We start from the raw sequence: 12,557 nt of genomic DNA on the forward strand, positions 1-12,557 counted from the left end.
TTAGCATTTTGCATTTCTTTCATGCTTTGCTGAATTATCTCTTGTTCAGTCAAACATCTAAGAAAAATGTGCCCATTACAGCTCTGGAGCAGGATTGGTATAATTGGCTTTGTGGTAACTCATCTATTTCATAGGTTTTGAGTTCGAATATCTGAAGTCATGGGAAAGAAAAAAATAGTTGAAACCTTATTTCTACTCTCTCTTCTACTCCTTGTCCAATCAAATCAGCCCCAAAATAAATCGCATGAATAAAGAGCCAGTCACTGAGCAGATTAGTGAATCAGTAAGCTGTGCCTTGTCACCATTTTACTAATGATTCTCTCTTTAAATTCAGCATTATTAATGATTATCCATCACTTTTAAATTTGCCTTCCAGATCACTAATCGCTCTATGCTCAGGAACGCTCTCCTGTTATATATCTTCTGATTTTGTTTTTGCTGGCAGCATGCATTTAGCCATATGCTTGTCTTGTGCAGCCTGCCAAATTCCTGCGTTCCAGGGCTTGTTAAGCTGTGTAAAATGTTGTTGTTGACTTGAATGTTAAGGAAAGTAAGTGACTGATTTCACTTGTTGTTGCAGCCATCTGTGCTCCTTAGCCAGAGCTCTCATCCCGGCAGTAACCGTTAACGCAGACAAACTATGACAGTCTCATGCAAAGTCGTTTGTTTGCTGGAATATATTTTCCAGCACCCACACTTCATCAGTAGACTTTTATGAAAGCAGAAATAGTACTAAAAGGGGCCAGAATCTTGTGATCCTTGAGAAGAATTCTTTCTGACTTCAGCTGAGAAAAAATTCCTTGATTAGGGACTGGAGAAATTGGTGGAAAGGCACTGACAGGTTTCTTTAACAGGAGATGACAGTAGAGATGATCAGTACTGGAGCTATGAAGGCTCTTAAAGAAATAAAATAAATACCTTAGTGGTTTGGGAAATGTAGCAAATTCTATGCTTCAGCTGCTGCAGAGTAACTGTATTAAAAAACCAGGTAAAATAAAGGAGAAAATGTGGTAGGGCATGATGAACTGTGCTGCTGTAGGACTGTCCAGGGCTGTCCCTAAGGAATGCCTCCTGCTATTTTGGTCAGGTTTACTATGAGATCTCCAGGGCAACACTGCAGAAGTTTTTATTTAATAGCATTAATGTCTACAGTGCAAGCTGGCTTTGATTTTGTGACACTTTGCTGATCACATTTATTGTAGGAATATGTGTGTGGATTTGGGAGTGGCTGGGCTGTGGGAGAGGATGGTGCTGTGGCCAGAGCTCCTGACAGTGCTGCCTGAAGAGGCTGCAGGCAGTAGTGGAGCCAGGATGTTATTGTTAGCCTCCAAGATATGGGATTCTGCCATTTCCCTTAAATGATATCCCCTCTGCAGACAGGTGGTGAGGAAATATAACACTGAGAACAGTTTAACAAACTTGGTAGCCTTAAAACCTGCACGCACGCATGTGCATACTGACATGTAAATTCATAAAATCTGAGTGAGTTTGGGATCATGGGCACAATCTGACAGCAAGTCCCTCTACTTTCTGCTGGAGAGGTGAGAAAAAAATCCAGACCTTGTGCCTGAAATTCCAATGTGTGGTATAACAACTTCTCATCTGATACAAGTTAATCATCTAATCATTCTGACATCCGATTTTCTCTTTCAGCATTGCTTTAAAGGTCACTGCATCTGGCTCACACCAGATGTCCTGAAGCAGGATGGACACTGGGGGGCATGGAGTAAGTTTGGCTCTTGTTCCCGCACGTGTGGCACCGGGGTGAAGTACAGGACACGGCAGTGTGACAACCCACAGTAAGTGGCACCCCAAGTGTCCCACTGATGTGCAGAGGCTGCACGGGGAGGATCCTCAGTGCATGCCCAGTGCAGCAGTGCAGTAAAGGATGTTGAGTGGTGCTTGTTAAATCTGACCTATAGCATAAGTTGTCAGAAATTCTACTTTTGGCCCTTAGCAAGTCATGAATCATCTTTATTTCTCAGTTTATCCATCCATTAAACTGGTTATGCAGTTAGAAGGATCTTGAAAGTGCTAATATTGTGCTGTGTAAAGCATAAATAAAAGTTTAGGGTACTATATATTTTTTTTTAAATGTGAGTATGAAATGATAGCAGTGATTTACTGGATTTTTTTTAAAAAACCTTTTAAAAAGTTTTCTTTAATCCACCTTCTAGGATATTTCAACAAGGTCTTAAAATATTTTCAAACTGTTTTCATTCCAAGTTGGAACAAAGCTCCTGAGATCAGAACCTTCCCCAAAGTTAATTTTAGGAATTTTGAATTGTCTTTCTTTAATAACTTACATATGGGTCATCCAGATAATGTAGAATGATTCCATTCCAGTAAGAGTGGAAGTAAAGTATAGTTAATAAAGATTGGTATATACAAATGATATGAAATGTGCAATTATTGCTATCTTAATGTGCTATCATAAAAAGTCAAGATCCTAACAGCAAGAACTAAAACAATGGTCAAAATTTTATGATTTTAACAGTGAGAATATTTTTAACGTGGAATTTCTTGGTTTGTTGATAAAGCAATTGAACTTGACTAGTGTTAAAAATCATCTTATCATTGATTTTTTTTTTTTTTTTAAATTGAGTTTTATGAAGCAGCATTTTCTGATGGAAATTGTTCTGTTAAGAAAAAATTTGCCAGTTCTCTTTTCAGCTTTTATTACTTTGGCAACAGGGAATTGACCTTTCTAATTATGGGCACAGTTTTAGTTGTAGAATCTATTTACAAGTAGGAAAAGCCTAAGGTACTATTGAAAACATTTTCTGTGTTTCCTGGAAGAGGGTGCAAACCCAGCTACAGGTTCTGAGCTCTGTATTGCCAGATCTGCCAGGGATCTGGTGCACATCTGCCTGGGGCACAGCACTGAGCTGGGCTGTTCTGCCTTTGCTACTGCATTAGGGGTGAATGGGAATGAGTTCTGCTGTGCTTTCCTTTCCTGGCTATACCAAGAAAATGGCTTTCCTTGCCTTTATCAAGTGGTTTGAACCTCTACTTGCAGAAGTTGCTTTTTAAAAGCTAAGTAGTGACAGTGGGTTTTGAAAGAGAATATATATTTTACATATCAGAAACACAGCCCTGGCTTCATCAAGTGCCTACTGGCATGACTGGGAAACAAATTGCTCCTCAGAAGATTTGATAGACAGTTGATTAATGAAATAATGGCAAAACTAACCATGGGTTTCTCTCCCTGTCGCAGTCCTGCCAATGGAGGCCGCACATGTGTGGGGCCAAGCTACGAGTTCCAGCTGTGCAACACCCAGGACTGTCCCAAGGACTTTGAGGATTTCAGAGAGGAGCAGTGCCGGCAGTGGGACCCTTACTTTGAGTACCAGAACACCAAACACCACTGGCTCCCTTATGAACATATCGATGGTGAGCAGCCCCTTTCCTGTGAAAACTAAAATCAGTTGCAAATATGAGTAAAAATTATATAGGGAGGGGTAAAACTTCTTCCTGGGAAATCAGGAACCTGTTAGGAGTTGTTTGGAGGGACCAGTGAGTATCAGTGTATGAGTGATCCAATCCATGCAATGTACTTGGATTTTCAAAAATCTTTGGATACTGTTCCCCAGTGACAGCAGTTAAATGGATTTACCATGAGATAAAAGGAAATGGTTTTGCACAGGAGCACAGCCCACTCTGAGAGCTGCAGAAGGACCTTGTGACACTAAGTGGCACAAGAAGGCAAAGGAAGTTTGGTGTTAATGAATGCCAGTAATGGCTATGGGGGTAAAAACTGGTGTGTATGTGTGTATGGATCTGTACAATGGTGGGCTCTGAAGAGAAAGGCTGGGAGTTGGGAATAGCTTTAGGAAAAGATTGATTCAGTGGCTGTGAAGGGAGAGATGGAGAACACTGCTCTGCCTCCGTGTACCTGCACGTTGTGTCTGCACTTTAAATACTCACCCAGTGCAGCTCAGGTTGTGCCCATCTCACTGCTGCCCATGCTGCTAAAAAACCCACAGCTGAACTCAGAAAGACCAGAATAAAGCAAACATAAACAATGACTTCTGGATGAGGAGAGTTTGGATAAACCAGGACTTTTCACCCTGGAAAAGCAAGGATGTAGATTAAAAAGATAGAGTTACAGAGTTGTGAGTGGCCTGAGACTGAATGTGGAATGGTTATTGAGTTTCTCATAATGCAAGCCTGGGAACATCAAATAAAATTATCAGGTGGCAGATTTAAAACAAATAAGAGGAAAGACTTAGTACAAAGCATCTAATGATCTTGAAATTCCCTGCCACAGGAAGTTGCAGATGCCAGAAAGTTTTAGACCTTACTTTGAAACATTCTTGACAGTTCTACAATCCATTAAGAGCTATTAAACACCAAGTTCCAGCCATGATTTTGGAAGTCCCCAAGCTGCAGAGTAGGAGGAACTTGGAGAATATTCTGAGAAAGTTTCAAGTTTTTCCTGTGTCTTCCTGCAAATGCTGCTGTCACTGTTGGAGGCAGCTGTTGGGTTGGATGGGTGCTGGCTCTCAACCAGCAAGGTCAGGCTGATTTTGTGGCCTCTTGACAGAGATCACCTCCTAGAATAAAAATGTTCCTGTTCTTGTTAATGCCTCCGCTCAACTGTCAATGCAAGTGCAGCTGGTTGATTGGGACCATGTCTGCTCTTGCCAGAAAACTCGCTGAGATGTTTCACCAAACAAAAAGGCAGAGGGCAATGAGTTTCAACTTGTTGAATGAGCAGTACGGGCTGTTTGCCGGTTTTGAACCCTGTCACTTCACTTGAATGACAAATTCGTGAGGGCAGGGTTGGCCTGGCAAGGGACAGATTCTGGGCACTCACCCCATCCTCAGCCCAGTGTCATCACTGGGAGGGGAAGGGTCACTTTGGGTGAATCATTTTGCATTCCAGTGAGAGGATATTCTGCCAGAAATTAATAGCAAATTCCTTTAATTAATTTGCCTTTCTTCCCAAAGAGTTCTCAGAGTTCCCTCATTCTTTTCATGCCATCTTGGTCAGTCTGGGATTTTCAAAGGCACAGACACAGCCTCACAGCTTAATTTCATGAAATAGCATTGCTGGCACAGGGTGAGGGGATGAAGGCTGTGGCCTGCAGGACCTTTGCTTACGCTTTAGCCTTTGGAGCAGTCTGCTGCAGAGACCACTGGAACAAATCAAGTTTTTTCTATTAAATTCAATGGCTTCTGGGTCAGAAACCAGCTCATTGATGTCTGAGCACTGATCCCTGCACTGCTGGTTTCCCATATAACTATGGTTTAACTGCAGACTCCTTGAGAGTTACATTTACCTGTGCAGGGTTATTAGAGGGAACAGCTTTTGTGTGAAAACAAGGCCAGAGACAAGCTTGTGCTTGAACTAATCTATTTAAAACTCCTTTTTGTAAGGATAAGGCATATCAGTGACATACTTGTGAAGATAATGCAGTTGTGGCTCAGAAGTGACATAAATCCATACACTTCACAGGCAGCTCAGCTGGATGTGTCTGACACATTGTGCAGGGGATAGGAACAGAAAGGAGTGCCTCATGCTGTGGGCAGAGAAAAGCCACTGAGCCACACCCCAGTGTGTCCTTGAGAATCCCGATGCCCTGTTGTGCCATGGCCTGTCTCCTGTTCCAGGCCCTCTGAGCCACCATGTCCTCATCCCTGCTGTGCTCACAGACTCCTGCATTGTGCATCTGCCAGGGCAGTAGGGTGTGACTTTGGCTATGAGCTCCCAGCCTCAGTTAAATGAGAGCAGAGAGTGGACGGGCACACCGTCGCATCCATGCTCCTGCACCTCTACTGTGCCCAGCACCAGTGAATAGGAAGAAAATAATTCCTTGCAATAACAGGGTCTAATTTAGCAGCACTTGCACATTTACTGTTCCCATGGAGCAGTGGGAACAGAACCATCTCTAAAATAAAGCCCTTGTACAGAGTTGTTGGCACCCAGTCAGACCTGCTGATATTTTCATTTAATCACACGCAGTGAATGCGTGGTATGTGTGGGGTGGGGGTGGGTGCATACCCAGGGGTGGTGTGTAGACATCTATCTTGTTCATAGCTTACTGTTTCTAATATATGCAAATACAGTACGTCTGTCGTTATCATGATCTTAATAGTCTCCTATTAAGAATTTGCACTGAAAAAAGTACCTGTTTTAATAGATTAGACCCTGGATTTTTAGTGTGACTTCCCTGCATCGTTTGGGAGTGGTAACAAAGGTCTCTGATGTACCAATACCCAGTGGCCTTGAGGACATCAACAGCAATAACAAGGACTTTATAAAAAGAGGGCAGAGGCCATGGAACTGTACAGGGGAAGAATGCAAAGGGCCTGTGAAGATTTATTTCAGCTGAACTGCTATAATGGAAAGGTCGTTATTGTTTTAAATGGTGGGAAAAGCTTTCCAACTTTTAATCATGTTAAAATAGCAGAATCTCTATTTGTTTCATCTAGCAGAAAGGCCATCTGCTCTTCAGTGCCAAGGAAAGCACAGTGAATCCTATTATGGGGCTGAGGACAGCAAGAGACATGGATAGAATGAAATACACTAGTGGAATACAACTTTATTCAGCCAGTGACTAGTCATTTTCAGCTTTATTTTTTGATCTTAGCTCTTTGGAACAGATTAGAGAAAATACCACTTGTCTGGCTGTTTGTGCATGTGTTAGCAGTAAAAAAATGTTTTTTTGTCTGAATCTTTTTTGACATCTCATCTTGTTTAATGGTTTAAATTATCTTAAATAAAATTACAACCATGAGGGAAAATTAACTTTGTGGTTAGGATGAAATGCTCTGGTCCAGATGTCTCTGAAGAAATTTTGGATGCCAGGTTCACTCAGTGTCAAACAGCTGCTTTTAATGGGAAAGTTACTTTGGCTTTTTTTCATTTAAGTGCCGTGCAGGAGAAACCAGCATCTCTCACAGGTAGTTGTGCAACTGAGGAAAGGTCTACCAGATTGCAGCATCTGCAGAGGATTAAATAGATCCCCCATCAAAGTCTGTTATTTTTAAGTCTGTCTCCTAATGGTGACACATGGTTGCTTTATGATGCAGCAGTTTCCAAGAGATCACAGGATTTTTCAAAGGGGATAAGCATCAATGATTTATGGGTACCACGTTGGGCTCTGTGATGTGTGCAAGGAAGAAGGGAGAACCAACACTACTGAAAGTGCTGCTCATAAGGTCAGCAACTGAACTGTGAGAGCTGAACAAGCACAATTTGGGTCATTTTATTTTTCAGCTAAGGAGAGGTGCCACCTGTATTGCGAATCAAAGGAGACAGGGGATGTGGTGTACATGAAAAGGATGGTACACGACGGGACCCGCTGCTCCTACAAGGACGCTTACAGCATCTGTGTGAGGGGGGACTGCCTGGTGAGTGTTTGGGGGCTTTTTCAGAGCTCAGTATTGTGAAAACAATTAAAGTTGTACTCTGAGTGTTTCTCTCCAAGAATGACTAAGTATAATAACACTTTGGGCAATAAGGAGATTTCATTAGGATTATTGTCACAATATTATGTGTGATATTCACAGTTGCCATGCATGTGACTCGGTTCCAAAAGCACCTACCTACACAGGAAATATTTCATGCAGTATTTTAAGATGATCTATTACAATTAGCTTTCAAGGAAAGCTCTTCCTGCTGAGGTTTAGTGGGGGTGGAATGTGCAATGAAACAGGAATGCACAGCAGCTTTCAAGGAAAGTGGTGTTAGGATATGGCTGATGTGCATTCTCTCTGTAGTTGATCATGTTATTTTTAAAAAATCAATGACAGTTCCTCTAAGTCGGGATCTGCTGCAGGTCATCTTTCAATGGAATTAGTCTCTGTCTAGCAAAGCACTGGTGGATGTGCTTATCCCCATATAGATGCCTAGATTCCTCTGGAATTTAAGCATCTGTCTTAAGATAAGCTGAGGCTTAAGAGCTTTTCCTTAACCATTCTGCTTTCCTTCAGTAAGAGAACCACTGTGAAGCATAATATAAAAATATAATCACCCAATTGACAGCTGTTATAGGAACAGGAAGTATTAAAATCTGTTTAGGTGTTGATCTTCCAGGAGAATACTACAAGGTGTGCTGCTTTTCTGAAGCAGAAGGTGGGATTGATACACGAGGTGAAGGCTCATTTGACTTGAAGGGTGGATAAATACGAATGACTGTTTCTCTCTTTTGTGCACAGAAAGTTGGCTGTGACAGGGTCATAGGTTCCACGAAGCAGGAAGATAAGTGTGGTGTCTGTGGAGGAGATAACTCCCACTGCAAAGTGGTGAAAAGAACATTTTCAAGAGTACCAAAAAAGCAAGGTCGGTACATTCAGTGTGGTTTGTCCTGGGGAATTCCGGGTATTTTTTCTTGATCTCTTATGTTTCATGGAAAATACCATTACTAAGTACATCATGTGCAGCATCTTTAATTCCAATAAACAATCTGGACTTACTTCCAGATGTGTTTATAATTTGAAAATAAGACTTCTGTCCAGTGATCAGTTAAAGCTGGTGCTACCAGGGCCTGTGCATGCATAGAAGAGGACTTCCCTGCTCCTTGTTGCAGAGCTGTGGATGTACTTGTGCTTCTGATGTCACCCAGCTGCTTTTTCCAAGTCACTGCAGAGCTGCAATAATATGTCATCATCAGGCACTGTCAGGCAGGAGATTGTGTGGCCTCTGTGGGTGCATATGGTGCTCAAAGGCCATTTCAGTCTGAAGCAAAATCTGCTGATGATACTTCAGGCATCCTTCTTCTGACCCAAAGCCCTTTGTCCCTGTTACATTCCATCACCTGGCACAAAAATGGGGATGGGAATAATGCTGGATTCAGTTCATCTTGTTTAATACACCCTGCTTTCAGAAAATAAGATTTATTTAAAAACCTAAGACAAACCCTCCCTGTTTGTGGCGTATTAATCCATAACCATATTTTCAAATACTACAATTATAGGGTACGTTAAGATGTTTGAAATTCCTGCTGGTGCGAGACATTTACTTATACAGGAAACAGATGCCACTGCTCATAATCTCGGTAAGTAACAAGTAGGAGAATTTTCAGTCACAGTAATTTTTTCTGGTGTTTATTTTTGTCTCTGGAGGCTGACAATGTGTTTATACATTTGTTTACCCATTACCCTCCCACACCACGTGCTTTCTCTAAGAATGTTAAATTAGGAAACTTGTTTGGCAATTCTATTTCCCTCTGCTATATTCCAGGGTGTCCCAGCCAGATCTCTGTGTTGGTATGTGCATGTGTGAAAGCTGCTGGAAGAGGCACTGAGTTACTTTATGGGGTGCCATGCATTATCTTTGGGAGCTGGAACTAGACAGTCTTCAAGGTCCCTTCCAACCCAAAGCATTCTATGGTCTTTGCGTGCATCTTTCGTGCTTCCCACCCTCAGTCATTTCTCAGCTATATCCAGATCTGTTCCAGATTCTGCCCCCCTGCTAACAGTGTTGACACGAGGCTGCCAAATCAATCCAGTCTAGGAGGTAATGGAAATCCTCTCCTCCCCGAGCCCTGTAATCAATGGGAAGCAGTGACTAGTGGGCTGCTATTAATTGGAAGTAGATTCACAGCTAATGGTCTCCTGATTGTAGCGTGAGTCATCCCAGCTTCTCCCCAGTGGATGCTTCCCTTGCTGCTCAGGGCACCCGGCCCTGTGGATCTGGGAGCATTTCTCCTTCAGACAGAGTTCTGTCGGGGTGGGGTGAGTGCTGTGCACATGAACAGCTCACTTGCTGTCGAGGCCACTGCTGAGGGAGCCGGATGCTCAGGTAGCTGCCAGAGAGAGAATGGAGTTAAAATCTGGTGTTACATAACAAACAGTCCCCGCTTCTTCTAACGAGGAGGGCAAATTTTCCATCTCAGGTGAAAACCTGTCCTCATACAAAGGTGGCTGAAGTGTCTCCAGGTGAAGGACAGAGCACTGGTGAGAGCTGAAGCAGAGGAGCCAGGCTCTGTGTGCAGTGGCAGGTGCCTGCAGGAGCTTAACAGGGCTGTGTTGGTGTCAGGACTGGATCTGTGCAGGAGAATTATTACTGTTTCTAGTGTCTCTCTCTCACTGAGGGGACCTGCTGGGGGTTAGCTCAGTAGCCTTTCTTTGATGGAGCAGTAACAGCCCTCTGAGCTGCCTTACAACATATGAAAGAGCTGAATAGCTCTGGGACCCCCACTGGCTCTCAAATTGGCTCAGATTTGGCCAGTGGATTCAGAAGTTGTTATAGGGGAGCAGGCAGCTGGATCCCTGCAGTGCAGCCGTGCTGGCCTCATTTCTCTGGCAAGGCAGGCTGTGAAAAAGGAAAAAAAAGGACAACTGATGTTTCTGGAGCTGAGCAGAAAAGCATTGGCAGTTCAGTGAGACACCTGAAAAAGTCTTTCCAAACCTGTGAGGAAACAGAGGGAAAATGCATGCTGGCCTTTTCAGCTTCTTCCACTGGGACACATGCAGGACAAAACTGGAGGTAAGAAGCGAACCTCTCATATTAACTTTTCTTGTGTTGTTCCCAGCTATTAAAAATCGTGAAACGGGGAAATTCATTCTAAGTGAAGACAACTATGTGCCAGACTCTAAAGTCTTTATTGACATGGGTGTGGAGTGGGAATATCGGAACGACGATGATAGAGAAACAGTGCAGACCATGGGGCCACTGCGTAATAGAATAGTTATTTTGGTAAGTCAAATGGAAACCACCTTCCACAGAGCCATAATGGGCTAGCATATAATTCAGATTCCTCATGTGAGTTACAAGAAGACATCTGCTTCAACTATAAGACAATAGAAGATGTATTTTAATTCCTTTCTCCTAATTCATTGCTCTGTATGAGACCTATTATAATTCAGGTTTATGTGTTGAGCAACCAGCTGTCCTGATTATTTCCTGTGGATGGCCTAGCAATCAGCCACTGAGTAAAGACTCTGTACTTATCCTATCTGACCTGTGAGCACTAGTCAAAAAAAGGTCAGAGTGGTTCGTATAGGCTGAATCTAATAGCTCCTTCTCCCATCCATGTTTTGAAAATGTATCCTGCAAAGGCAGATGCAGGGTTCTTGTGTTTCCTGGCTGCCTTTTTCAGGGCAAAGCCAGTTCCATAGTTCCCAAAACCAGCCAAATATGCTCTTTTTTCATTGCAAACTAACAAGCAATAGACTGCAATTAGCAGGAGTGAGTTGATTTAAAATCCCTCTGAAAACAACTGTAATGTGTTGGTCTACACCAGCTGAACTTCAAAGAAAGAATAAATATTATGTTTCTGGAGGACCAATATTTTGCACTTTGTTCACATTGAGTTCCATTTTCTTGCATTTGTCTTAATGCAGTGTGATAACAAAACATCTTTCTAAATAGTTTATATTTCTATCAAGATTAAGTAAAAAGCTTTGCAGAATTCCGGGATTATCATAAGAATATTTGTGTTTTATCAGAAATATAAGCAATTTCTTTGCCACTTTCAGTTACTTCTGCAGTTGAATTCGCTTTGTCTTTTAGTGGAATTATCCATTATCGTTTCAGTACAAAGTTTCCTTCCTTTGTAATGGGATATGGAAAAAACTTAGTATCATGATGTCAGCCCAATGCTGGCAAGGAAAGTAAGTCTAAATCAACAACAGTCTTTCTTAATATGCAGTTTAGAAACTCTGTGTCATAAGGATATACTTTTTCATCAGGGAAAAAATGCGTTGAGTGCAGCTAAAAGGTTGAGATCCCTGCGGGGATGTTTTTATATGTGAGCCACAATGACTATTCCATGTCATCTCACAGAGCTCCTGATATCAGTCTTTCGTATCTTTTTTCCTTACATCTGTTTTTCTTACTAGGTGATTCCTCATGGTGGTGCCAAGATATCTTTGACTTACAAGTACATGATCCATGAAGATTCCTTGAATGTAGATAACAATAACGTTTTGGAAGAGGACTCAGTGTCATATGAATGGGCTTTGAAGAAATGGTCCCAGTGTTCAAAACCTTGTGGGGGAGGTAAAAACAAAACCGCAGATCATTCAAAATTCATTCATTGCCACAAGACATTAGGGAGACCAGAGTATGGGAGGAGTTTTATTTAAGTTAAGTAATAGATAAATAAATAGTGAATGGGGTTAAAATGTGACTTAAACGGTTTGGGGGCAGATCTGGGCTGGTTCATTTCTGATTTATGGTTATGAAACTGAAAAATTGCACAAGTGTGCAAGATTTGGATGAGGGTCTCCAAGCTGTGAAGGTGCCAAACCTCAAGGTGCCATGGGGCAGCCCTTTGTAAATCCTCATCCAGTGACGTGGCCTTTGCAGTGTCAGACTCTGGTTTTGGGGCAAGATGTGAACCCTGATGCTGTTCCCCAGGCTGATGGTCAGGTTGCAGCATTGGTTCGTGGCTAGGCAGGTTTACAGAATGTTTTTGAGATGCTGGATCTGGCTGTTATTTTCATTAAAGTCGTGAAAAATAAGGGGGGTGAGCAATTACGGGTGTTAAATTCGTGTGGTAAGTGTTTATTTGGTGCAGCTTACAGCTCCTTTGGTAGCGTGTTCACCTGCAACTCCTGCTGCAACCCCTGACAGCATTTGTGCAGTTCATTTGAAACTCGAG

General features: G+C 42.3%; 1 protein-coding gene across 1 annotated transcript in view; it reads left to right on the forward strand.

Moving 5' to 3' along the window:
- ADAMTS2 (ADAM metallopeptidase with thrombospondin type 1 motif 2) overlaps nucleotides 1–12,557 on the forward strand; it is a 177,639-nt gene that overhangs the window by 151,748 nt on the left and 13,334 nt on the right. The window contains exons 11-17 of the mRNA XM_048319915.1: nucleotides 1,654–1,799; nucleotides 3,218–3,393; nucleotides 7,226–7,359; nucleotides 8,167–8,290; nucleotides 8,925–9,005; nucleotides 10,485–10,648; nucleotides 11,794–11,953. Of these exons, the coding sequence (XP_048175872.1) occupies nucleotides 1,654–1,799; nucleotides 3,218–3,393; nucleotides 7,226–7,359; nucleotides 8,167–8,290; nucleotides 8,925–9,005; nucleotides 10,485–10,648; nucleotides 11,794–11,953 (985 nt within the window). The remainder of the gene's footprint in view (nucleotides 1–1,653; nucleotides 1,800–3,217; nucleotides 3,394–7,225; nucleotides 7,360–8,166; nucleotides 8,291–8,924; nucleotides 9,006–10,484; nucleotides 10,649–11,793; nucleotides 11,954–12,557) is intronic.

This window comes from Corvus hawaiiensis, chromosome 15, assembly GCF_020740725.1.
Source record: "Corvus hawaiiensis isolate bCorHaw1 chromosome 15, bCorHaw1.pri.cur, whole genome shotgun sequence".
NCBI lineage: Eukaryota > Metazoa > Chordata > Aves > Passeriformes > Corvidae > Corvus > Corvus hawaiiensis.